The following is a 27,391-nucleotide window of genomic DNA, read 5'->3' as shown; positions in this document are numbered from 1 at the left end:
TAAAGCATATCTAGCTCAGAACAGCGTTTCTGAGTGAGAATAGCATATTTCTAGTGGCAATGTAACTTTTCATGCAAAAGTGACCAATTCTGCCTAAAATGCTCCCAGGAGCATGCATATGATGAAACTAGCTGTTTTAAAGCATATCTAGCAGAGAACAGCGTTTCTGAGTGAGAATAGCATATTTCTAGTGGCAATGTAGCTAGCTGTTTTAAAGCATATCTAGCACAGAACAGCGTTTCTGAGAGAGAATAGCATATTTCTAGTGGCAATGTAACTTTTCATGCAAAAGTGACCAATTCTGCCTAAAATGCTCCCAGGAGCATGCATATGATGAAACTAGCTGTTTTAAAGCATATCTAGCTCAGAACAGCGTTTCTGAGTGAGAATAGCATATTTCTAGTGGCAATGTAACTTTTCATGCAAAAGTGACCAATTCTGCCTAAAATGCTCCCAGGAGCATGCATATGATGAAACTAGCTGTTTTAAAGCATATCTAGCACAGAACAGCGTTTCTGAGTGAGAATAGCATATTTCTAGTGGCAATGTAACTTTTCATGCAAAAGTGACCAATTCTGCCTAAAATGCTCCCAGGAGCATGCATATGATGAAACTAGCTGTTTTAAAGCATATCTAGCTCAGAACAGCGTTTCTGAGTGAGAATAGCATATTTCTAGTGGCAATGTAACTTTTCATGCAAAAGTGACCAATTCTGCCTAAAATGCTCCCAGGAGCATGCATATGATGAAACTAGCTGTTTTAAAGCATATCTAGCACAGAACAGCGTTTCTGAGTGAGAATAGCATATTTCTAGTGGCAATGTAACTTTTCATGCAAAAATGACCAATTCTGCCTAAAATGCTCCCAGGAGCATGCATATGATGAAACTAGCTGTTTTAAAGCATATCTAGCACAGAACAGCGTTTCTGAGAGAGAATAGCATATTTCTAGTGGCAATGTAACTTTTCATGCAAAAGTGACCAATTCTGCCTAAAATGCTCCCAGGAGCATGCATATGATGAAACTAGCTGTTTTAAAGCATATCTAGCTCAGAACAGCGTTTCTGAGTGAGAATAGCATATTTCTCGTGGCAATGTAACTTTTCATGCAAAAGTGACCAATTCTGCCTAAAATGCTCCCAGGAGCATGCATATGATGAAACTAGCTGTTTTAAAGCATATCTAGCACAGAACAGCGTTTCTGAGTGAGAATAGCATATTTCTCGTGGCAATGTAACTTTTCATGCAAAAGTGACCAATTCTGCCTTAAATGCTCCCAGGAGCATGCATATGATGAAACTAGCTGTTTTAAAGCATATCTAGCTCAGAACAGCGTTTCTGAGTGAGAATAGCATATTTCTCGTGGCAATGTAACTTTTCATGCATTTTTTGAATTTAAGCACTCTTTCATCTTCCCTTACACTCTTATAAGTTTAAGAGTCTATTTACATGACTCTTAACCCATATGTATCTTTTTTGATTTTTTTCAGATGGAGACATCCAGTATGGTTTTCCGGAAAGGGAGACCAGCGAGGCCCAGAGAGAGAGGCACGGGCTGAGTTAGGTAAGTAGAAATCTCTAATTTTATTTCTAAACACCATTTAGGCTCCTAGGCATTTAGGGCCTAGGCTCCTCCCCTCTGTTTATTTATGCTGCGGTGCCCGGGGAGGGTTCGGTGCGGGATTTCCACGATGAATCGAACCGACAACCTTACGGTTAGGAGTCAAACTCTCTAACCACTAGGGCGCGACATCGAACAAGTCAATACAGTAAAAAAATGAAAGAGAACACATTGTTTAGGTCTTAAATCTCTTAAAGCCATCAGAAAAAATTTTAAAAATTCAAAAATAAACAGAGGGGAGGAGCCTAGGCTCTAAGTTTAATTTTTTTGTTTTAGTGTACACAAATTGGACGATAAAGAAATTGCTAACAATAGTAGGACTATAATAGAGCATGTTTTAGGTTGTTAGGCGTTTAGATGCAGAAATGGACAAAAAAGTGTACACTAAAACAAAAAAATTAAACTTATAAGAGTGTAAGGGAAGATGAAAGAGTGCTTAAATTAAAAAAAAATGCACTTTTAAGTGCTTGATATATTCAAAGAAAAGGCTCTGAAAAATTTACAAATTGTCAATTTAATTTTTAAATTTTATTTCTAAACACCATTTAGGCTCCTAGGCATTTAGGGCCTAGGCTCCTCCCCTCTGTTTATTTATGCTGCCATGCCCGGGGAGGGTTCACTGCGTTCACTTTGCCCCCATAATTTTTCTCTGCCCAGGAAGAGGCCACCTCGAAGTCCGAGGCCAATTTGTTTATTTTTTAATTTTTAAATTTTTCAGAGCCTTTTCTTTGAATATATCAAGCACTTAAAAGTGCATTTTTTTAATTTAAGCACTCTTTCATCTTCCCTTACACTCTTATAAGTTACATTTTTTTGTTTTAGTGTACACTTTTTTGTGTTACTATCTTCACAGACCCATTTATTTCTTTTTCACTTTCACACACTTATTTGTGTTTTTAGCACCCCTTTGTTTTATTTTACAACACATATTAATCCACATGACCATCACAATAATCCAAAAGTAATCCACATGACTCCAGTCCATCAATTAACGTCATGTGAAGCAAAAAGCTGTGTGTTTGTAATAAAATAATCCATCATTGACTTTAAACTATTTGTTTTTGCCTAAAATATGAGATTTTAAACTATATACAAGTACACAAGCCTTTTATCGCGATGTTTCGACAGCTTTCTGTGTCTTCTTCAGGCATGACTTGTGTAAAATAAATGTTTTCTTCTCTGAGCTCAATTTAATTTTTTAGAATTAAAAGCTCCTCCCCTCTGTTTATTTTGTAATTTTTAAAATTTTCAGAGCCTTTTCTTTGAATATATCAAGCATCTTTAAAGTGCATTTTTTGAATTTTAGCACTCTTTCATCTTCCCTTACACTCTTATAAGTTTACTTTTTTTGTTTTAGTGTACACTTTTTTTGTGTTACTATCTTGCCCTCAGTGTGTCCCCTTGTCAGCAATGTGGGGGATGTTTGGACCTCTATGTATGTGTCTAATATAGAGAACATTTAAACACAAATAATAATTCTTAATAAATATGAGTGAAAGTCAGCTGATGGTTTGTTGACCTCTTTTCGCCAGCCTGGAGTTTCTGAGCCTCTGTTTGCAGAAGTGTTATAACATTTTACATCTCATTGAATCAATGTTTTCCATTTTGTTCATACATACACATCATTTTTTACAATTTTGCCACATTGTGATTACAGTGAAACCTGAATGACATCTAAACTCTTAAAAACTAAAAATTTAAAATTCATCCATACATCCTGGTTGGCCGAGACCACCCCAGAGGCACAAAGGCCTATTAATACAAATAGAAATCCCACAAATTATCAAAACTGTGTAAAGTAATGCATAATTTCATTCTAAACCAGCATGCAAAATTTAAGAGAGATAGGGCAAAAAAAAATAACAACAACACTTTAACAGTTATGTTTTAAAACACAGTGTTGTTTGACTAAATGCAATTTATAACCACTAGATGGCAGCGGAAGACCACTAATGGGCTCATTCATCTAGTACAGTTTTTATGAATTCATGGCAAAACATTAATAAATTAACTGTTATAACATTTTAAATCTCATTGATTTGATGTTTTCCATTTTGATCATACAGATGTATCAGTTTTTACAATTTTGCCACATTATGATTACAGTTTAACCTGAAAATGACATCTAAACTCTAAAAAAGAGAAGACTTGCAATAAGTTTATTGTCACCTATCACTTATTTCAAATACCTATATCTGCAACAAAATGTTTGTGCATATATATGTGTGTCTTTGTGTGTGTGTGTGTGTGTCTGAGTTGTATCTTTTTTTATTTTTTTCAGATGGAGATGTTTTCTTCCCTGAGCTCAATTTAATTTTTTTTAATTTTTGGGTCTGTGAAGATTTTAAACTATATACAAGTACACAAGCCTTTTATCGCGACGTTTCGACAAACTTCTGTGTCTTCTTCAGGCATGACTTGTGTAAAATACATATTTTCTTCACTGAGCTCAATTTAATTTTTAAATTTTATTTCTAAACACCATTTAGGCTCCTAGGCATTTAGGGCCTAGGCTCCTCCCCTCTGTTTATTTATGCTGCCATGCCCGGGGAGGGTTCACTGCGTTCACTTTGCCCCCATAATTTTTCTCTGCCCAGGAAGAGGCCACCTCGAAGGCCGAGGCCAATTTGTTTATTTTTGAATTTTTAAATTTTTCAGAGCCTTTTCTTTGAATATATCAAGCACTTAAAAGTGCATTTTTTTAATTTAAGCACTCTTTCATCTTCCCTTACACTCTTATAAGTTAAATTTTTTTGTTTTAGTGTACACTTTTTTTGTGTTACTATCTTCACAGACCCATTTATTTCTTTTTCACTTTCACACACTTATTTGTGTTTTTAGCACCCCTTTGTTTTATTTTACAACACATATTAATCCACATGACCATCACAATAATCCACAAGTAATCCACATGACTCCAGTCCATCAATTAACGTCATGTGAAGCAAAAAGCTGTGTGTTTGTAATAAAAGAATCCATCATTAAATTTAAACTATTTGTTTTTGCCTAAAATATGAGATTTTAAACTATATACAAGTACACAAGCCTTTTATCGCGACGTTTCGACAGCTTTCTGTGTCTTCTTCAGGCATGACTTGTGTAAAATAAATGTTTTCTTCTCTGAGCTCAATTTAATTTTTTAGAATTAAAAGCTCCTCCCCTCTGTTTATTTTGTAATTTTTAAAATTTTCAGAGCCTTTTCTTTGAATATATCAAGCATCTTTAAAGTGCATTTTTTGAATTTTAGCACTCTTTCATCTTCCCTTACACTCTTATAAGTTTACTTTTTTTGTTTTAGTGTACACTTTTTTTGTGTTACTATCTTGCCCTCAGTGTGTCCCCTTGTCAGCAATGTGGGGGATGTTTGGACCTCTATGTATGTGTCTAATATAGAGAACATTTAAACACAAATAATAATTCTTAATAAATATGAGTGAAAGTCAGCTGATGGTTTGTTGACCTCTTTTCGCCAGCCTGGAGTTTCTGAGCCTCTGTTTGCAGAAGTGTTATAACATTTTACATCTCATTGAATCAATGTTTTCCATTTTGTTCATACATACACATCATTTTTTACAACTTTGCCACATTGTGATTACAGTGAAACCTGAATGACATCTAAACTCTTAAAAACTAGTTTAATCATTTATTTTCAGTGTGTGTGTGTGTCTGTCTTTTGGATGTGTTTAAATGTCATCCATACATCCTGGTTGGCCGAGACCACCCCAGAGGCACAAAGGCCTATTAATACAAATAGAAATCCCACAAATTATCAAAACTGTGTAAAGTAATGCATAATTTCATTCTAAACAAGCATGCAAAATTTAAGAGAGATAGGGCGAAAAAAAATAACAACAACACTTTAACAGTTATGTTTAAAAACACAGTGTTGTTTGAGTAAATGCAATTTATAACCACTAGATGGCAGCGGAAGACCACTAATGGGCTCATTCATCTAGTACAGTTTTTATGAATTCATGGCAAAACATTAATAAATTAACTGTTATAACATTTTAAATCTCATTGATTTGATGTTTTCCATTTTGATCATACAGATGTATCAGTTTTTACAATTTTGCCACATTATGATTACAGTTTAACCTGAAAATGACATCTAAACTCTAAAAAAGAGAAGACTTGCAATAAGTTTATTGTCACCTATCACTTATTTCAAATACCTATATCTGCAACAAAATGTTTGTGCATATATATGTGTGTCTTTGTGTGTGTGTGTGTCTGAGTTGTATCTTTTTTTATTTTTTTCAGATGAAGATGTTTTCTTCCCTGAGCTCAATTTAATTTTTTTTAATTTTTGGGTCTGTGAAGATTTTAAACTATATACAAGTACACAAGCCTTTTATCGCGACGTTTCGACAACCTTCTGTGTCTTCTTCAGGCATGACTTGTGTAAAATACATATTTTCTTCACTGAGCTCAATTTAATTATTACATTTTATTTCTAAACACCATTTAGTCTCCTAGGCATTTAGGGCCTAGGCTCCTCCCCTCTGTTTATTTATGCTGCCATGCCCGGGGAGGGTTCACTGCGTTCACTTTGCCCCCATAATTTTTCTCTGAAGAGGCCACCTCGAAGGCCGAGGCCAATTTGTTTATTTTTGAATTTTTAAATTTTTCAGAGCCTTTTCTTTGAATAAAAGCTGTGTGTTTGTAATAAAAGAATCCATCATTAACTTTTAAACTATTTGTTTTTGCCTAAAATATGAGATTTTAAACTATATACAAGTACACAAGCCTTTTATCGCGACGTTTCGACAGCTTTCTGTGTCTTCTTCAGGCATGACTTGTGTAAAATAAATGTTTTCTTCTCTGAGCTCAATTTAATTTTTTATAATTAAAAGCTCCTCCCCTCTGTTTATTTTGTAATTTTTTTAATTTTCAGAGCCTTTTCTTTGAATATATCAAGCATCTTTAAAGTGAATTTTTTTAATTTAAGCACTCTTTCATCTTCCCTTACACTCTTATTAGTTTACTCTTTTTGTTTTAGTGTACACTTTTTTTGTGATACTATCTTCACAGACCCAAAAATGTTATTTCTAAACACCATTTAGGCTCCTATATACAAGCAGGGCCTAGGCTCCTCCCCTCTGTTTATTTTTGAATTTTTAAATTTTTCAGAGCCTTTTCTTTGAATATATCAAGCACTTAAAAGTGCATTTTTTGAATTTAAGCACTCTTTCATCTTTTCTTACACTCTTAGAAGTTTAATATTTTTTGTTTTAGTGTACACTTTTTTGTGTTACTATCTTCACAGACCCATTTATTTCTTTTTCACTTACATACATGGTGTTTAGAAAGAAAATTAAAAAAATTAAATTGAGCTCAGTGAAGAAAATATGTATTTTACACAAGTCATGCCTGAAGAAGACACAGAAGGTTGTCGAAACGTCATGATAAAAGGCTTGGGTACTTGTATATAGTTTAAAATCTCGACAGCTTTCTGTGTCTTCTTCAAGCACTTAAAAGTGCATTTTTTGAATTTAAGCACTCTTTCATCTTCCCTTACACTCTTATAAGTTTAAGAGTCTATTTACATGACTCTTAACCCATATGTATCTTTTTTGATTTTTTTCAGATGGAGACATCCAGTATGGTTTTCCGTAAAGGGAGACCAGCGAGGCCCAGAGAGAGAGGCACGGGCTGAGTTAGGTAAGTAGAAATCTCTAATTTTATTTCTAAACACCATTTAGGCTCCTAGGCATTTAGGGCCTAGGCTCCTCCCCTCTGTTTATTTATGCTGCGGTGCCCGGGGAGGGTTCGGTGCGGGATTTCCACGATGAATCGAACCGACAACCTTTTCTTTGAATATATCAAGCACTTAAAAGTGCATTTTTTTAATTTAAGCACTCTTTCATCTTCCCTTACACTCTTATAAGTTAAATTTTTTTGTTTTAGTGTACACTTTTTTTGTGTTACTATCTTCACAGACCCATTTATTTCTTTTTCACTTTCACACACTTATTTGTGTTTTTAGCACCCCTTTGTTTTATTTTACAACACATATTAATCCACATGACCATCACAATAATCCACAAGTAATCCACATGACTCCAGTCCATCAATTAACGTCATGTGAAGCAAAAAGCTGTGTGTTTGTAATAAAAGAATCCATCATTAAATTTAAACTATTTGTTTTTGCCTAAAATATGAGATTTTAAACTATATACAAGTACACAAGCCTTTTATCGCGACGTTTCGACAACCTTCTGTGTCTTCTTCAGGCATGACTTGTGTAAAATACATATTTTCTTCACTGAGCTCAATTTAATTTGTAAATTTTATTTCTAAACACCATTTAGTCTCCTAGGCATTTAGGGCCTAGGCTCCTCCCCTCTGTTTATTTATGCTGCCATGCCCGGGGAGGGTTCACTGCGTTCACTTTGCCCCCATAATTTTTCTCTGCCCAGGAAGAGGCCACCTCGAAGGCCGAGGCCAATTTGTTTATTTTTGAATTTTTAAATTTTTCAGAGCCTTTTCTTTGAATAAAAGCTGTGTGTTTGTAATAAAAGAATCCATCATTAACTTTAAACTATTTGTTTTTGCCTAAAATATGAGATTTTAAACTATATACAAGTACACAAGCCTTTTATCGCAACGTTTCGACAGCTTTCTGTGTCTTCTTCAGGCATGACTTGTGTAAAATAAATGTTTTCTTCTCTGAGCTCAATTTAATTTTTTAGAATTAAAAGCTCCTCCCCTCTGTTTATTTTGTAATTTTTTAAATTTTCAGAGCCTTTTCTTTGAATATATCAAGCATCTTTAAAGTGCATTTTTTGAATTTAAGCACTCTTTCATCTTCCCTTACACTCTTATAAGTTTACTTTTTTTGTTTTAGTGTACACTTTTTTTGTGTTACTATCTTGCCCTCAGTGTGTCCCCTTGTCAGCAATGTGGGGGATGTTTGGACCTCTATGTATGTGTCTAATATAGAGAACATTTAAACACAAATAATAATTCTTAATAAATATGAGTGAAAGTCAGCTGATGGTTTGTTGACCTCTTTTCGCCAGCCTGGGGTTTCTGAGCCTCTGTTTGCAGAAGTGTTATAACATTTTACATCTCATTGAATCAATGTTTTCCATTTTGTTCATACATACACATCATTTTTTACAATTTTGCCACATTGTGATTACAGTGAAACCTGAATGACATCTAAACTCTTAAAAACTTGTTTAATCATTTATTTTCAGTGTGTGTGTGTGTCTGTCTTTTGGATGTGTTTAAATGTCATCCATACATCCTGGTTGGCCGAGACCACCCCAGAGGCACAAAGGCCTATTAATACAAATAGAAATCCCACAAATTATCAAAACTGTGTAAAGTAATGCATAATTTCATTCTAAACAAGCATGCAAAATTTAAGAGAGATAGGGCAAAAAAAAAAAAAATAACAACAACACTTTAACAGTTATGTTTAAAAACACAGTGTTGTTTGAGTAAATGCAATTTATAACCACTAGATGGCAGCGGAAGACCACTAATGGGCTCATTCATCTAGTACAGTTTTTATGAATTCATGGCAAAACATTAATAAATTAACTGTTATAACATTTTAAATCTCATTGATTTGATGTTTTCCATTTTGATCATACAGATGTATCAGTTTTTACAATTTTGCCACATTATGATTACAGTTTAACCTGAAAATGACATCTAAACTCTAAAAAAGAGAAGACTTGCAATAAGTTTATTGTCACCTATCACTTATTTCAAATACCTATATATGCAACAAAATGTTTGTGCATATATATGTGTGTCTTTGTGTGTGTGTGTGTGTCTGAGTTGTATCTTTTCTTATTTTTTTCAGATGGAGATGTTTTCTTCCCTGAGCTCAATTAAATTTTTTTAAATTTTTGGGTCTGTGAAGATTTTAAACTATATACAAGTACACAAGCCTTTTATCGCGACGTTTCGACAACCTTCTGTGTCTTCTTCAGGCATGACTTGTGTAAAATACATATTTTCTTCACTGAGCTCAATTTAATTTGTAAATTTTATTTCTAAACACCATTTAGTCTCCTAGGCATTTAGGGCCTAGGCTCCTCCCCTCTGTTTATTTATGCTGCCATGCCCGGGGAGGGTTCACTGCGTTCACTTTGCCCCCATAATTTTTCTCTGCCCAGGAAGAGGCCACCTCGAAGGCCGAGGCCAATTTGTTTATTTTTGAATTTTTAAATTTTTCAGAGCCTTTTCTTTGAATAAAAGCTGTGTGTTTGTAATAAAAGAATCCATCATTAACTTTAAACTATTTGTTTTTGCCTAAAATATGAGATTTTAAACTATATACAAGTACACAAGCCTTTTATCGCAACGTTTCGACAGCTTTCTGTGTCTTCTTCAGGCATGACTTGTGTAAAATAAATGTTTTCTTCTCTGAGCTCAATTTAATTTTTTAGAATTAAAAGCTCCTCCCCTCTGTTTATTTTGTAATTTTTTAAATTTTCAGAGCCTTTTCTTTGAATATATCAAGCATCTTTAAAGTGCATTTTTTGAATTTAAGCACTCTTTCATCTTCCCTTACACTCTTATAAGTTAAATTTTTTTGTTTTAGTGTACACTTTTTTGTGTTACTATCTTCACAGACCCATTTATTTCTTTTTCACTTTCACACACTTATTTGTGTTTTTAGCACCCCTTTGTTTTATTTTACAACACATATTAATCCACATGACCATCACAATAATCCACAAGTAATCCACATGACTCCAGTCCATCAATTAACGTCATGTGAAGCAAAAAGCTGTGTGTTTGTAATAAAAGAATCCATCATTAACTTTAAACTATTTGTTTTTGCCTAAAATATGAGATTTTAAACTATATACAAGTACACAAGCCTTTTATCGCGACGTTTCGACAGCTTTCTGTGTCTTCTTCAGGCATGACTTGTGTAAAATAAATGTTTTCTTCTCTGAGCTCAATTTAATTTTTTAGAATTAAAAGCTCCTCCCCTCTGTTTATTTTGTAATTTTTAAAATTTTCAGAGCCTTTTCTTTGAATATATCAAGCATCTTTAAAGTGCATTTTTTGAATTTTAGCACTCTTTCATCTTCCCTTACACTCTTATAAGTTTACTTTTTTTGTTTTAGTGTACACTTTTTTTGTGTTACTATCTTGCCCTCAGTGTGTCCCCTTGTCAGCAATGTGGGGGATGTTTGGACCTCTATGTATGTGTCTAATATAGAGAACATTTAAACACAAATAATAATTCTTAATAAATATGAGTGAAAGTCAGCTGATGGTTTGTTGACCTCTTTTCGCCAGCCTGGAGTTTCTGAGCCTCTGTTTGCAGAAGTGTTATAACATTTTACATCTCATTGAATCAATGTTTTCCATTTTGTTCATACATACACATCATTTTTTACAACTTTGCCACATTGTGATTACAGTGAAACCTGAATGACATCTAAACTCTTAAAAACTAGTTTAATCATTTATTTTCAGTGTGTGTGTGTCTGTCTTTTGGATGTGTTTAAATGCCATCCATACATCCTGGTTGGCAGAGACCACCCCAGAGGCACAAAGGCCTATTAATACAAATAGAAATCCCACAAATTATCAAAACTGTGTAAAGTAATGCATAATTTCATTCTAAACAAGCATGCAAAATTTAAGAGAGATAGGGCGAAAAAAAATAACAACAACACTTTAACAGTTATGTTTAAAAACACAGTGTTGTTTGAGTAAATGCAATTTATAACCACTAAATGGCAGCGGAAGACCACTAATGGGCTCATTCATCTAGTACAGTTTTTATGAATTCATGGCAAAACATTAATAAATTAACTGTTATAACATTTTAAATCTCATTGATTTGATGTTTTCCATTTTGATCATACAGATGTATCAGTTTTTACAATTTTGCCACATTATGATTACAGTTTAACCTGAAAATGACATCTAAACTCTAAAAAAGAGAAGACTTGCAATAAGTTTATTGTCACCTATCACTTATTTCAAATACCTATATCTGCAACAAAATGTTTGTGCATATATATGTGTCTTTGTGTGTGTGTGTGTGTCTGAGTTGTATCTTTTTTTATTTTTTTCAGATGGAGATGTTTTCTTCCCTGAGCTCAATTTAATTTTTTTTAATTTTTGGGTCTGTGAAGATTTTAAACTATATACAAGTACACAAGCCTTTTATCGCGACGTTTCGACAACCTTCTGTGTCTTCTTCAGGCATGACTTGTGTAAAATACATATTTTCTTCACTGAGCTCAATTAAATTTTTACATTTTATTTCTAAACACCATTTAGTCTCCTAGGCATTTAGGGCCTAGGCTCCTCCCCTCTGTTTATTTATGCTGCCATGCCCGGGGAGGGTTCACTGCGTTCACTTTGCCCCCATAATTTTTCTCTGCCCAGGAAGAGGCCACCTCGAAAAAAAAGGAAAAGGAAAAGCTCCTCCCCTCTGTTTATTTTGTAATTTTTTAAATTTTCAGAGCCTTTTCTTTGAATATATCAAGCATCTTTAAAGTGCATTTTTTGAATTTAAGCACTCTTTCATCTTCCCTTACACTCTTATTAGTTTACTCTTTTTGTTTTAGTGTACACTTTTTTTGTGATACTATCTTCACAGACCCAAAAATGTTATTTCTAAACACCATTTAGGCTCCTATATACAAGCAGGGCCTAGGCTCCTCCCCTCTGTTTATTTTTGAATTTTTAAATTTTTCAGAGCCTTTTCTTTGAATATATCAAGCACTTAAAAGTGCATTTTTTGAATTTAAGCACTCTTTCATCTTTTCTTACACTCTTAGAAGTTTAATATTTTTTGTTTTAGTGTACACTTTTTTGTGTTACTATCTTCACAGACCCATTTATTTCTTTTTCACTTACATACATGGTGTTTAGAAAGAAAATTAAAAAAATTAAATTGAGCTCAGTGAAGAAAATATGTATTTTACACAAGTCATGCCTGAAGAAGACACAGAAGGTTGTCGAAACGTCATGATAAAAGGCTTGGGTACTTGTATATAGTTTAAAATCTCGACAGCTTTCTGTGTCTTCTTCAAGCACTTAAAAGTGCATTTTTTGAATTTAAGCACTCTTTCATCTTCCCTTACACTCTTATAAGTTTAAGAGTCTATTTACATGACTCTTAACCCATATGTATCTTTTTTGATTTTTTTCAGATGGAGACATCCAGTATGGTTTTCCGTAAAGGGAGACCAGCGAGGCCCAGAGAGAGAGGCACGGGCTGAGTTAGGTAAGTAGAAATCTCTAATTTTATTTCTAAACACCATTTAGGCTCCTAGGCATTTAGGGCATTTATTTATGCTGCGGTGCCCGGGGAGGGTTCGGTGCGGGATTTCCACGATGAATCGAACCGACAACCTTGCGGTTAGGAGTGCAGTAGAAAGTATACCTGCGGTACATAAGTGCAGTAGAAAGTATACGTGCGGTATAGCAGCATAGTAGAAAGTAAACCTGCGGTACAGAAGTGCAGTAGAAAGTATACCTGCAGTACAGAAGTATAGTAGAAAGTATACCTGCGGTATAGCAGCATAGTAGAAAGTATACCTGCGGTATAGCAGCATAGTAGAACGTATACCTGCGGTACAGAAGTGCAGTAGAAAGTATACCTGCGGTATAGCAGCATAGTAGAAAGTAAACCTGCGGTACAGAAGTGCAGTAGAAAGTATATCTGCGGTATAGAAGTATAATAGAAAGTATACCTGCGGTACAGAAGTACAGTAGAAAGTATACCTGCGGTACAGAAGTGCAGTAGAAAGTATACCTGCGGTACAGATGTGCAGTAGAAAGTATACCTGAGGTACAGAAGTATAGTAGAAAGTATACCTGCGGTATAGCAGCATAGTAGAAAGTAAACCTGCGGTACAGAAGTGCAGTAGAAAGTATACCTGCAGTACAGAAGTGCAGTAGAAAGTAAACCTGCGGTACAGAAGTGCAGTAGAAAGTATACCTGCAGTACAGAAGTGCAGTAGAAAGTATATCTGCGGTATAGAAGTATAATAGAAAGTATACGTGCGGTATAGCAGGATAGTAGAAAGTAAACCTGCGGTACAGAAGTGCAGTAGAAAGTATACCTGCGGTACAGAAGTGCAGTAGAAAGTATACCTGCGGTACAGAAGTATAGTAGAAAGTATACCTGCGGTATAGCAGCATAGTAGAAAGTATACCTGCGGTACAGAAGTGCAGTAGAAAGTATACCTGCGGTACAGAAGTGCAGTAGAAAGTAAACCTGCGGTATAGCAGAATAGTAGAAAGTAAACCTGCGGTACAGAAGTGCAGTAGAAAGTATACCTGCGGTACAGAAGTGCAGTAGAAAGTATACCTGCGGTATAGCAGCATAGTAGAAAGTAAACCTGCGGTACAGAAGTGCAGTAGAAAGTATATCTGCGGTATAGCAGCATAGTAGAAAGTATACCTGCGGTACAGAAGTGCAGTAGAAAGTATACCTGCGGTACAGAAGTGCAGTAGAAAGTATACCTGCGGTACAGAAGTATAGTAGAAAGTATACCTGCGGTATAGCAGCATAGTAGAAAGTATACCTGCGGTACAGAAGTGCAGTAGAAAGTAAACCTGCGGTATAGCAGAATAGTAGAAAGTAAACCTGCGGTACAGAAGTGCAGTAGAAAGTATACCTGCGGTACAGAAGTGCAGTAGAAAGTATACCTGCGGTATAGCAGCATAGTAGAAAGTAAACCTGCGGTACAGAAGTGCAGTAGAAAGTATATCTGCGGTATAGCAGCATAGTAGAAAGTATACCTGCGGTACAGAAGTGCAGTAGAAAGTATACCTGCGGTACAGAAGTGCAGTAGAAAGTATACCTGCGGTACAGAAGTGCAGTAGAAAGTATACCTGCGGTACAGAAGTGCAGTAGAAAGTATACGTGCGGTATAGCAGCATAGTAGAAAGTAAACCTGCGGTACAGAAGTGCAGTAGAAAGTATACCTGCAGTACAGAAGTATAGTAGAAAGTATACCTGCGGTATAGCAGCATAGTAGAAAGTATACCTGCGGTATAGCAGCATAGTAGAAAGTATACCTGCGGTACAGAAGTGCAGTAGAAAGTATACCTGCGGTACAGAAGTGCAGCAGAAAGTATACCTGCGGTATAGCAGCATGGTAGAAAGTATACCTGCGGTACAGAAGTGCAGTAGAAAGTATACCTGCGGTACAGAAGTATAGTAGAAAGTATACCTGTGGTATAGCAGCATAGTAGAAAGTATACCTGCGGTACAGAAGTGCAGTAGAAAGTATACCTGCGGTACAGAAATGCAGTAGAAAGTATACGTGCGGTATAGCAGCATAGTAGAAAGTAAACCTGCGGTACAGGAGTGCAGTAGAAAGTATACCTGCGGTACAAAAGCATAGTAGAAAGTATACCTGCGGTACAGATGTGCAGTAGAAAGTATACCTGTGGTACAGAAATATAGCTACATTGAAAACATCAATGCCTTGAATTTTATGTGAGCAGCAATTTGTAGCCAATGCAAATTGATAAGCATATACATAATAAATATACACAGTACACACATATATTATGTAATTATATATATATATTATGGAGTCGATTAATCATGATTGATCATATGCAATGAATGGGTTATTTGTCACTGCATTTAAATTATGTAATATACATAAATTATAACATTGTTTTTGTTGTAATACCTTGTAGGCTATTATTAAATTACATAACACAAAATACAGATGTGCAGTAGAAAGTATACCTGTGGTACAGAAATATAGTAGAAAATATACCTTTGGTACAGAAGTGCAGTAGAAAGTATACCTGCGGTACAGAAGTGCAGTAGAAAGTATACGTGCGGTATAGCAGCATAGTAGAAAGTAAACCTGCGGTACAGAAGTGCAGTAGAAAGTATACCTGCAGTACAGAAGTATAGTAGAAAGTATACCTGCGGTATAGCAGCATAGTAGAAAGTATACCTGCGGTATAGCAGCATAGTAGAAAGTATACCTGCGGTGAAGAAGTGCAGTAGAAAGTATACCTGTGGTACAGAAATATAGTAGAAAATATACCTTTGGTACAGAAATGCAGTAGAAAGTATACCTGCGGTACAGAAGTGCAGTAGAAAGTATACGTGCGGTATAGCAGCATAGTAGAAAGTAAACCTGAGGTACAGAAGTGCAGTAGAAAGTATACCTGCAGTACAGAAGTATAGTAGAAAGTATACCTGCGGTATAGCAGCATAGTAGAAAGTATACCTGCGGGATAGCAGCATAGTAGAAAGTATACCTGCGGTGAAGAAGTGCAGTAGAAAGTATACCTGCGGTACAGAAGTGCTGTAGAAAGTATACCTTTGGTACAGAAGTGCAGTAGAAAGTATACCTGCGGTACAGAAGTGCAGTAGAAAGTATACGTGCGGTATAGCAGCATAGTAGAAAGTAAACCTGCGGTACAGAAGTGCAGTAGAAAGTATACCTGCAGTACAGAAGTATAGTAGAAAGTATACCTGCGGTATAGCAGCATAGTAGAAAGTATACCTGTGGTATAGCAGCATAGTAGAAAGTATACCTGCGGTACAGAAGTGCAGTAGAAAGTATACCTGCGGTACAGAAGTGCAGTAGAAAGTATACGTGCGGTATAGCAGCATGGTAGAAAGTAAACCTGCGGTACAGAAGTGCAGTAGAAAGTATACGTGCGGTATAGCAGCATGGTAGAAAGTATACCTGCGGTACAGAAGTGCAGTAGAAAGTATACCTGCGGTACAGATGTGCAGTAGAAAGTATACCTGTGGTACAGAAATATAGCTACATTGAAAACATCAATGCCTTGAATTTTATGTGAGCAGCAATTTGTAGCCAGTGCAAATTGATAAGCATATACATAATAAATATACACAGTACACACATATATTATGTAATTATATATATATTATGGAGTCGATTAATCATGATTGATCATATGCAATGAATGGGTTATTTGTCACTGCATTTAAATTATGTAATATACATAAATTATAACATTGTTTTTGTTGTAATACCTTGTAGGCTATTATTAAATTACATAACACAAAATACAGATGTGCAGTAGAAAGTATACCTGTGGTACAGAAATATAGTAGAAAATATACCTTTGGTACAGAAGTGCAGTAGAAAGTATACCTGCGGTACAGAAGTGCAGTAGAAAGTATACGTGCGGTATAGCAGCATAGTAGAAAGTAAACCTGCGGTACAGAAGTGCAGTAGAAAGTATACCTGCAGTACAGAAGTATAGTAGAAAGTATACCTGCGGTATAGCAGCATAGTAGAAAGTATACCTGCGGTATAGCAGCATAGTAGAAAGTATACCTGCGGTGAAGAAGTGCAGTAGAAAGTATACGTGCGGTATAGCAGCATAGTAGAAAGTAAACCTGCGGTACAGAAGTGCAGTAGAAAGTATACCTGCAGTACAGAAGTATAGTAGAAAGTATACCTGCGGTATAGCAGCATAGTAGAAAGTATACCTGCGGTATAGCAGCATAGTAGAAAGTATACCTGCGGTGAAGAAGTGCAGTAGAAAGTATACCTGTGGTACAGAAATCTAGTAGAAAATATACCTTTGGTACAGAAATGCAGTAGAAAGTATACCTGTGGTACAGAAGTGCAGTAGAAAGTATACGTGCGGTATAGCAGCATAGTAGAAAGTAAACCTGCGGTACAGAAGTGCAGTAGAAAGTATACCTGCAGTACAGAAGTATAGTAGAAAGTATACCTGCGGTATAGCAGCATAGTAGAAAGTATACCTGCGGGATAGCAGCATAGTAGAAAGTATACCTGCGGTGAAGAAGTGCAGTAGAAAGTATACGTGCGGTATAGCAGCATAGTAGAAAGTAAACCTGCGGTACAGAAGTGCAGTAGAAAGTATACCTGCGGTACAGAAGTGCAGTAGAAAGTATACCTGCGGTACAGATGTGCAGTAGAAAGTATACCTGTGGTACAGAAATATAGCTACATTGAAAACATCAATGCCTTGAATTTTATGTGAGCAGCAATTTGTAGCCAGTGCAAATTGATAAGCATATACATAATAAATATACACAGTACACACATATATTATGTAATTATATATATATTATGGAGTCGATTAATCATGATTGATCATATGCAATGAATGGGTTATTTGTCACTGCATTTAAATTATGTAATATACATAAATTATAACATTGTTTTTGTTGTAATACCTTGTAGGCTATTATTAAATTACATAACACAAAATACAGATGTGCAGTAGAAAGTATACCTGTGGTACAGAAATATAGTAGAAAATATACCTTTGGTACAGAAGTGCAGTAGAAAGTATACCTGCGGTACAGAAGTGCAGTAGAAAGTATACGTGCGGTATAGCAGCATAGTAGAAAGTAAACCTGCGGTACAGAAGTGCAGTAGAAAGTATACCTGCAGTACAGAAGTATAGTAGAAAGTATACCTGCGGTATAGCAGCATAGTAGAAAGTATACCTGCGGTATAGCAGCATAGTAGAAAGTATACCTGCGGTGAAGAAGTGCAGTAGAAAGTATACCTGTGGTACAGAAATATAGTAGAAAATATACCTTTGGTACAGAAATGCAGTAGAAAGTATACCTGCGGTACAGAAGTGCAGTAGAAAGTATACGTGCGGTATAGCAGCATAGTAGAAAGTAAACCTGCGGTACAGAAGTGCAGTAGAAAGTATACCTGCAGTACAGAAGTATAGTAGAAAGTATACCTGCGGTATAGCAGCATAGTAGAAAGTATACCTGCGGGATTGCAGCATAGTAGAAAGTATACCTGCGGTGAAGAAGTGCAGTAGAAAGTATACGTGCGGTATAGCAGCATAGTAGAAAGTAAACCTGCGGTACAGGAGTGCAGTAGAAAGTATACCTGCGGTATAGCAGCATGGTAGAAAGTATACCTGCGGTATAGCAGCATAGTAGAAAGTATACCTGCGGTACAGATGTGCAGTAGAAAGTATACCTGTGGTACAGAAATATAGCTACATTGAAAACATCAATGCCTTGAATTTTATGTGAGCAGCAATTTGTAGCCAGTGCAAATTGATAAGCATATACATAATAAATATACACAGTACACACATATATTATGTAATTATATATATATTATGGAGTCGATTAATCATGATTGATCATATGCAATGAATGGGTTATTTGTCACTGCATTTAAATTATGTAATATACATAAATTATAACATTGTTTTTGTTGTAATACCTTGTAGGCTATTATTAAATTACAAAACACAAAATACAGATGTGCAGTAGAAAGTATACCTGTGGTACAGAAATATAGTAGAAAATATACCTTTGGTACAGAAGTGCAGTAGAAAGTATACCTGCGGTACAGAAGTGCAGTAGAAAGTATACGTGCGGTATAGCAGCATAGTAGAAAGTAAACCTGCGGTACAGAAGTGCAGTAGAAAGTATACCTGCAGTACAGAAGTATAGTAGAAAGTATACCTGCGGTATAGCAGCATAGTAGAAAGTATACCTGCGGTATAGCAGCATAGTAGAAAGTATACCTGCGGTGAAGAAGTGCAGTAGAAAGTATACCTGTGGTACAGAAATCTAGTAGATAATATACCTTTGGTACAGAAATGCAGTAGAAAGTATACCTGCGGTACAGAAGTGCAGTAGAAAGTATACGTGCGGTATAGCAGCATAGTAGAAAGTAAACCTGCGGTACAGAAGTGCAGTAGAAAGTATACCTGCAGTACAGAAGTATAGTAGAAAGTATACCTGCGGTATAGCAGCATAGTAGAAAGTATACCTGCGGTATAGCAGCATAGTAGAAAGTATACCTGCGGTGAAGAAGTGCAGTAGAAAGTATACCTGTGGTACAGAAATATAGTAGAAAATATACCTTTGGTACAGAAATGCAGTAGAAAGTATACCTGCGGTACAGAAGTGCAGTAGAAAGTATACGTGCGGTATAGCAGCATAGTAGAAAGTAAACCTGCGGTACAGAAGTGCAGTAGAAAGTATACCTGCAGTACAGAAGTATAGTAGAAAGTATACCTGCGGTATAGCAGCATAGTAGAAAGTATACCTGCGGGATAGCAGCATAGTAGAAAGTATACCTGCGGTGAAGAAGTGCAGTAGAAAGTATACAGTATTGTTCAAAATAATAGCAGTACAATGTGACTAACCAGAATAATCAAGGTTTTTCGTATATTTTTTTATTGCTACGTGGCAAACAAGTTACCAGTAGGTTCAGTAGATTCTCAGAAAACAAATGAGACCCAGCATTCATGATATGCACGCTCTTAAGGCTGTGCAATTGGGCATTTAGTTGAATTAGTTGAAAGGGGTGTGTTCAAAAAAATAGCAGTGTGGCATTCAATCACTGAGGTCATCAATTTTGTGAAGAAACAGGTGTGAATCAGGTGGCCCCTATTTAAGGATGAAGCCAACACTTGTTGAACATGCATTTGAAAGCTGAGGAAAATGGGTCGTTCAAGACATTGTTCAGAAGAACAGCGTACTTTGATTAAAAAGTTGATTAGAGAGGGGAAAACCTATAAAGAGGTGCAAAAAATGATAGGCTGTTCAGCTAAAATGATCTCCAATGCCTTAAAATGGAGAGCAAAACCAGAGAGACGTGGAAGAAAACGGAAGACAACCATCAAAATGGATAAAAGAATAACCAGAATGGCAAAGGCTCAGCCAATGATCACCTCCAGGATGATCAAAGACAGTCTGGAGTTACCTGTAAGTACTGTGACAGTTAGAAGAGGTCTGTGTGAAGCTAATCTATTTTCAAGAATCCCCCGCAAAGTCCCTCTGTTAAAAAAAAGGCATGTGCAGAAGAGGTTACAATTTGCCAAAGAACACATCAACTGGCCTAAAGAGAAATGGAGGAACATTTTGTGGACTGATGAGAGTAAAATTGTTCTTTTTGGGTCCAAGGGCCACAGGCAGTTTGTGAGACGACCCCCAAACTCTGAATTCAAGCCACAGTACACAGTGAAGACAGTGAAGCATGGAGGTGCAAGCATCATGATATGGGCATGTTTCTCCTACTATGGTGTTGGAGTTATCGCATACCAGGGATCATGGATCAGTTTGCATATGTTAAAATACTTGAAGAGGTCATGTTGCCCTATGCTGAAGAGGACATGCCCTTGAAATGGTTGTTTCAACAAAGACAATGACCCAAAACACACTAGTAAACGGGCAAAGTCTTGGTTCCAAACCAACAAAATTTATGTTATGGAGTGGCCAGCCCAATCTCCAGACCTTAATCCAATTGAGAACTTGTGGGGTGATATCAAAAATGCTGTTTCTGAAGCAAAACCAAGAAATGTGAATGAATTGTGGAATGTTGTTAAAGAATCATGGAGTGGAATAACAGCTGAGAGGTGCCACAAGTTGGTTGACTCCATGCCACACAGATGTCAAGCAGTTTTAAAAAACTGTGGTCATACAACTAAATATTAGTTTAGTGATTCACAGGATTGCTAAATCCCAGAAGAAAAAAAATGTTTGTACAAAATAGTTTTGAGTTTGTACAGTCAAAGGTAGACACTGCTATTTTTTTGAACACACCCCTTTCAACTAATTGCCCAATTGCACAGCCTTAAGAGCGTGCATATCATGAATGCTGGGTCTTGTTTGTTTTCTGACAATCTACTGAACCTACTGGTAACTTGTTTGGCACGTAGCAATAAAAAATATACTAAAAACCTTGATTATTCTGGTTAGTCACATTGTACTGCTATTATTTTGAACAATACTGTACGTGCGGTATAGCAGCATAGTAGAAAGTAAACCTGCGGTACAGGAGTGCAGTAGAAAGTATACCTGCGGTATAGCAGCATGGTAGAAAGTATACCTGCGGTATAGCAGCATAGTAGAAAGTATACCTGCGGTACAGATGTGCAGTAGAAAGTATACCTGTGGTACAGAAATATAGCTACATTGAAAACATCAATGCCTTGAATTTTATGTGAGCAGCAATTTGTAGCCAGTGCAAATTGATAAGCATATACATAATAAATATACACAGTACACACATATATTATGTAATTATATATATATTATGGAGTCGATTAATCATGATTGATCATATGCAATGAATGGGTTATTTGTCACTGCATTTAAATTATGTAATATACATAAATTATAACATTGTTTTTGTTGTAATACCTTGTAGGCTATTATTAAATTACATAACACAAAATACAGATGTGCAGTAGAAAGTATACCTGTGGTACAGAAATATAGTAGAAAATATACCTTTGGTACAGAAGTGCAGTAGAAAGTATACCTGCGGTACAGAAGTGCAGTAGAAAGTATACGTGCGGTATAGCAGCATAGTAGAAAGTAAACCTGCGGTACAGAAGTGCAGTAGAAAGTATACCTGCAGTACAGAAGTATAGTAGAAAGTATACCTGCGGTATAGCAGCATAGTAGAAAGTATACCTGCGGGATAGCAGCATAGTAGAAAGTATACCTGCGGTGAAGAAGTGCAGTAGAAAGTATACCTGTGGTACAGAAATATAGTAGAAAATATACCTTTGGTACAGAAATGCAGTAGAAAGTATACCTGCGGTACAGAAGTGCAGTAGAAAGTATACGTGCGGTATAGCAGCATAGTAGAAAGTAAACCTGCGGTACAGGAGTGCAGTAGAAAGTATACCTGCGGTACAGAAGTGTTGTACACCCTTTTTGGGGCGCACAGAGACTTGTGGAGGTATTAGAGAGGGAGGGCCCTGGAACCGAGTAGGGGGAGCTACTGTAGCAGTTGGGGGTCTGGAGGCTGCCACTAGCGTGCGAGGGCCCGCTGGCCCCTGATTTCCTGGGCTTTGTGTATGTGGCACTGTTTCCTCCTCAAACAATTCAGCTGTGATAAAAGCTTCTGCTTGTTCTACAGTGTCTGCATTCACTTTGCCCCCATAATTTTTCTCTGCCCAGGAAGAGGCCACCTCGAAGGCCTGAGGCCAATCTGCTCGATCGGTGTAATTTGGAGATTTTCTGTTGACCCTTCACTCCTGGGGTCATATCTGACATATCTGTATGAACTAAAATGGAAAACATTGACTCAATGAGATTTAAAATGTTATAACAGTTAATTTTTTAATGTTTTGGCATGAATTCATGAATTCTTTCAACAGTACTGTTCAACTTAGCTGAATGAGCCCATTAGTGGTCTTCCGCTGCCATCTAGTGGTTATAAATTGCACTTACTCAAGCAACACTGTGTTTTTAAACATAACTGTTAAAGTTTTTTTTTTTTTTTTTTTGCCCAATCTCTCTTAAATTTGCATGCTTATTTAGAATGAAATGATGCATTATTTTACACAGTTATGATAATTTGTGGGCTTTCTGTTTGTATTAATAGGCCTTTGTGCAAAGCGGTCAGTGGAACGGATGGACAGTGCATAACCGTCTTCGGGTCCCTCAGGACCTGTCGATTGGACTTACAAAAATCCTAACCTCAGCTCGAGCCTCCCTCTCTGAACTTTGGAAAATGGTTGGGATTAGGTAAAGATCTCACCTTAGACTTCCTATCCCGGTCTCTAATATATTATTAAATGAAATTAATATTATAATAATAATAAAAATAATAAAACAGATCTCTATGCCTATACACACTGGTAAGGGTACAATAAAAAGGTTATTGTACTGAACAAACTGTATTTTCTATCCCCTTAACCTACACCTCACACAAAACTACAAGCATTACATTACCCAAAAAAAAAAAAAAAAATCTCCTCCTGTATGATTTCTAATAAGCACAGTTTATGATCTCGCAGTGACACGAGTCCCCATTAATCTTTGTGTATTTGTTACGTGCTGGAGCTGATGCTTACGAAAGAGGATTGCACGGCCAAGCACTCATAAAACCATCTCAAGATCAAAGTCATTATAATTCAAGATTCATCAATGGATGCTCTGCAGTGAATGGGTGCCATCAGAATGAGAGCAGATAAAAACCTCACAATAATCCACAGCACTCCAGTCCATCAGTGAACATCTGGAGAAGACAAAAGATGAAACACATCCAGCATTAAGATGATATTAAGATGATGAGACTGGTCTTTTGATGACAATGACGACAAAAAGTTGCCCGCTTCTGGACACTCTAGAAAATAAATAAATAAATAAATAAATAAATAAACAAACAAACAAATATTATTTATATATTCGATTGGACTTACAGAAATCCTAACCTCAGCCCGAGCCTCCCTCTCTGAACTTTGGAAAATGGTTGGGATTAGGTAAAGATCCCACCTTAGACTTCCTATCCCTGTCTCTAATATATTATTAAATGAAATTAATATTATAATAATAATAAAAATAATAAAACAGATCTCTATGCCTATACACACTGGTAAGAGTACTTACCTGGACAACGCCAAAAAAAGTAAACTTATAAGAGTGTAAGGGAAGATGAAAGAGTGCTTAAATTCAAAAAATGCACTTTAAAGATGCTTGATATATTCAAAGAAAAGGCTCTGAAAATTTTACAAATTACAAAATAAACAGAGGGGAGGAGCTTTTAATTCTAAAAAATTAAATTGAGCTCAGAGAAGAAAACCTTTATTTTACACAAGTCATGCCTGAAGAAGACACAGAAAGCTGTCGAAACGTCGCGATAAAAGGCTTGTGTACTTGTATATAATTTAAAATCTCATATTTTAGGCAAAAACAAATAGTTTAAAGTTAATGATGGATTCTTTTATTACAAACACACAGCTTTTTGCTTCACATGACGTTAATTGATGGACTGGAGTCATGTGGATTACTTGTGGATTATTGTGATGGTCATGTGGATTAATATGTGTTGTAAAATAAAACAAAGGGGTGCTAAAAACACAAATAAGTGTGTGAAAGTGAAAAAGAAATAAATGGGTCTGTGAAGATAGTAACACAAAAAAAGTGTACACTAAAACAAAAAAATTAAACTTATAAGAGTGTAAGGGAAGATGAAAGAGTGCTTAAATTCAAAAAATGCACTTTTAAGTGCTTGATATATTCAAAGAAAAGGCTCTGAAAAATTTAAAAATTCAAAAATAAACAAATTGGCCTCGGCCTTCGAGGTGGCCTCTTCCTGGGCAGAGAAAAATTATGGTGGCAAAGTGAACGCAGTGAACCCTCCCCGGGCATGGCAGCATAAATAAACAGAGGGGAGGAGCCTAGGCCCTAAATGCCTAGGAGCCTAAATGGTGTTTAGAAATAAAATTAAAAAATTAAATTGAGCTCAGTGAAGAAAATATGTATTTTACACAAGTCATGCCTGAAGAAGACACAGAAGGTTGTCGAAACGTCGCGATAAAAGGCTTGTGTACTTGTATATAGTTTAAAATCTTCACAGACCCAAAAATTAAAAAAATTAAATTGAGCTCAGGGAAGAAAACATCTCCATCTGAAAAAACTAAAAAAAGATACAACTCCGATACACACACACACACACACACACACACACACAAAGACACACATATATATGCACAAACATTTGGTCACATGTATCTCTTTTAGTTTTCCTCCACTGCATAAACAATGTTCTCTACCGCTCAGTTCCTAATAATTGTATAAATGTAGTCTGTAAACTTTATTACAGTGATTTGCTTCTCTACAACATTTACCATAAATAAGAAGAGGCGCTGAATGCATTTCATTAATGTTAATGTACATGAACACCAATTTCCAACACTAATTTACTTGTAGTTGTTCATTGGTGTTTTTTGGGCATTGAAATAAAAAACATCTTCACTGTTTAGTAGGAATATTATTTACTGACAGTTTTTTTTTTTTTTTTTACAATTATTTTGTATGTAAGTGAAAAAGAAATAAATGGGTCTGTGAAGATAGTAACACAAAAAAAAAAAGTGTACACTAAAACAAAAAAGTAAACTTATAAGAGTGTAAGGGAAGATGAAAGAGTGCTTAAATTCAAAAAATGCACTTAAAAGTGCTTGATATATTCAAAGAAAAGGCTCTGAAATTTTTAAATTTTCAAAAATAAACAGAGGGGAGGAGCCTATCACTCATGGCACCCCCATTGTCTTTTCAACCTTAACTGTGCTTTCATTCAAAAAATAAAACTTTTTGTGCTATGATACATCCCTCTTTTTAGCTCACTACTGTGCCTAAGTGGTTAAGGTCAGAGTTGGTTTTTGGGAGGAGATTTTAAACTATATACAAGTACACAAGCCTTTTATCGCGACGTTTCGACAACCTTCTGTGTCTTCTTCAGCCATGACTTGTGTAAAATACATATTTTCTTCTCTGAGCTCAATTTAATTTTTTTATTTTATTTCTAAACACCATTTATGTGGTGGAGCAAAAAATCACTTAACCACTTAGGCCCTGGGTAATAGAGCCCGGGACATTAGAGCCCTGATTGTTAGAGCCCTATACTGGGTGATGGGACACTCTGGTGTGGCCAGTATGAAAGTGGAGCCTGCTTGGTGACCATATGGTGCAAAATGACCCAGGCCCTCCTGGAAATAAAATCGTACGTATCTTATAAATAGCTTGGATGTCTGGTGGAGAGAGGGTTGAGGAAGTGCTCGATATATTCCGCGGTGCAGTACGTCTCGCTGTTACAATCGGACACTATTGGGTACAATAAAAAGGTTATTGTACTGAACAAACTGTATTTTCTATCCCCTTAACCTACACCTCACACAAAACTACAAGCATTACATTACCAAAAAAAAAAAAAAAAAAAATCTCCTCCTGGAGATCAATGGATGCTCTGCAGTGAATGGGTGCCATCAGAATGAGAGCAGATAAAAACCTCACAATAATCCACAGCACTCCAGTCCATCAGTGAACATCTGGAGAAGACAAAAGATGAAACACATCCAGCATTAAGATGATATTAAGATGATGAGACTGGTCTTTTGATGACAATGACGACAAAAAGTTGCCCGCTTCTGGACACTCTAGAAAATAAATAAATAAATAAACAAATATTATTTATATATTCGATTGGACTTACAGAAATCCTAACCTCAGCCCGAGCCTCCCTCTCTGAACTTTGGAAAATGGTTGGGATTAGGTAAAGATCCCACCTTAGACTTCCTATCCCTGTCTCTAATATATTATTAAATGAAATTAATATTATAATAATAATAAAAATAATAAAACAGATCTCTATGCCTATACACACTGGTAAGAGTACTTACCTGGACAACGCCAAAAAAAGTAAACTTATAAGAGTGTAAGGGAAGATGAAAGAGTGCTTAAATTCAAAAAATGCACTTTAAAGATGCTTGATATATTCAAAGAAAAGGCTCTGAAAATTTTACAAATTACAAAATAAACAGAGGGGAGGAAATTTTAATTCTAAAATATTAAATTGAGCTCAGAGAAGAAAACCTTTATTTTACACAAGTCATGCCTGAAGAAGACACAGAAAGCTGTCGAAACGTCGCGATAAAAGGCTTGTGTACTTGTATATAGTTTAAAATCTCATATTTTAGGCAAAAACAAATAGTTTAAAGTTAATGATGGATTCTTTTATAACAAACACACAGCTTTTTGCTTCACATGACGTTAATTGATGGACTGGAGTCATGTGGATTACACATTATAATTAAACTTATAAGAGTGTATTTCCCTGCCTTTCTCTCTGGGCCTCGCTGGTCTCCCTTTACGGAAAACCATACTTGATGTCTCCATCTGAAAAAAATCAAAAAAGATACATATGGGTTAAGAGTCATGTAAATAGAATTTGTATATAGTTGGTTTAAATGTGATACACAAAAATGTACAGTAGTGAGCTAGAAAGAGGGATGTATCATAGCACAGAAAGGTGTATTTTTTTGAATGAAAGCACAGTTA

General features: G+C 35.9%; 1 protein-coding gene and 4 long non-coding RNA genes across 10 annotated transcripts in view; 2 read left to right on the top strand and 3 right to left on the bottom strand.

Annotated features, from left to right (window-relative positions):
* Positions 1-1,576: 1,576 nt before the first annotated feature.
* On the top strand, positions 1,577-5,063 carry LOC128022753 (uncharacterized). The gene is made up of 2 exons (XR_008186003.1): positions 1,577-2,128; positions 4,069-5,063. It is a non-coding gene; the product is annotated as an uncharacterized LOC128022753 (long non-coding RNA).
* LOC128022749 (uncharacterized) lies at positions 2,467-5,371 on the bottom strand. Its single transcript, XR_008185998.1, has 2 exons — positions 5,225-5,371; positions 2,467-3,283 (listed from the first exon to the last, which is right to left on the bottom strand). It is a non-coding gene; the product is annotated as an uncharacterized LOC128022749 (long non-coding RNA).
* A 1,177-nt stretch (positions 5,372-6,548) lies between these two features.
* LOC128022747 (uncharacterized) overlaps positions 6,549-27,391 on the top strand; it is a 56,252-nt gene continuing 35,409 nt past the window's right edge. Inside the window, exons 1-3 of one of the 5 annotated variants that reach the window (XR_008185988.1) lie at positions 6,549-7,284; positions 12,771-12,844; positions 22,938-24,188. This is a non-coding gene — a long non-coding RNA (uncharacterized LOC128022747). Of the gene's footprint in view, positions 7,285-12,770; positions 12,845-22,937; positions 24,189-24,709; positions 24,866-26,961; positions 26,978-27,391 lie in introns of those variants that run through there. The other 4 variants (XR_008185990.1, XR_008185992.1, XR_008185989.1 and 1 more) reach the window with 4 other exon arrangements.
* LOC128022746 (uncharacterized) overlaps positions 7,556-27,391 on the bottom strand; it is a 53,956-nt gene continuing 34,120 nt past the window's right edge. The window contains exons 4-18 of the mRNA XM_052610547.1: positions 21,367-21,490; positions 19,334-19,550; positions 17,845-18,340; positions 17,255-17,533; positions 16,666-16,882; positions 16,293-16,354; positions 15,921-16,044; positions 15,332-15,641; positions 14,895-15,018; positions 14,616-14,801; positions 13,748-13,809; positions 13,562-13,592; positions 13,190-13,251; positions 11,028-13,096; positions 7,556-8,776 (exon numbers count right to left, since the gene is read on the bottom strand). Of these exons, the coding sequence (XP_052466507.1) occupies positions 12,980-13,096; positions 13,190-13,251; positions 13,562-13,592; positions 13,748-13,809; positions 14,616-14,801; positions 14,895-15,018; positions 15,332-15,641; positions 15,921-16,044; positions 16,293-16,354; positions 16,666-16,882; positions 17,255-17,533; positions 17,845-18,340; positions 19,334-19,550; positions 21,367-21,490 (2,411 nt within the window). The 3' untranslated portion in view covers positions 7,556-8,776; positions 11,028-12,979. The remainder of the gene's footprint in view (positions 8,777-11,027; positions 13,097-13,189; positions 13,252-13,561; positions 13,593-13,747; positions 13,810-14,615; positions 14,802-14,894; positions 15,019-15,331; positions 15,642-15,920; positions 16,045-16,292; positions 16,355-16,665; positions 16,883-17,254; positions 17,534-17,844; positions 18,341-19,333; positions 19,551-21,366; positions 21,491-27,391) is intronic.
* On the bottom strand, positions 22,654-26,643 carry LOC128022751 (uncharacterized). 2 transcript variants are annotated; one of them, XR_008186000.1, is made up of 3 exons: positions 26,547-26,643; positions 26,225-26,382; positions 22,654-23,258 (listed from the first exon to the last, which is right to left on the bottom strand). It is a non-coding gene; the product is annotated as an uncharacterized LOC128022751 (long non-coding RNA). The 2 variants fall into 2 exon arrangements; XR_008186001.1 differs by lacking the exon at positions 26,547-26,643 and having other exon boundaries at positions 26,225-26,513.

Source organism: Carassius gibelio, chromosome A11 (genome assembly GCF_023724105.1).
Source record: "Carassius gibelio isolate Cgi1373 ecotype wild population from Czech Republic chromosome A11, carGib1.2-hapl.c, whole genome shotgun sequence".
Classification (NCBI taxonomy): domain Eukaryota; kingdom Metazoa; phylum Chordata; class Actinopteri; order Cypriniformes; family Cyprinidae; genus Carassius; species Carassius gibelio.
This window is presented reverse-complemented; position numbering and strand designations above follow the sequence as displayed.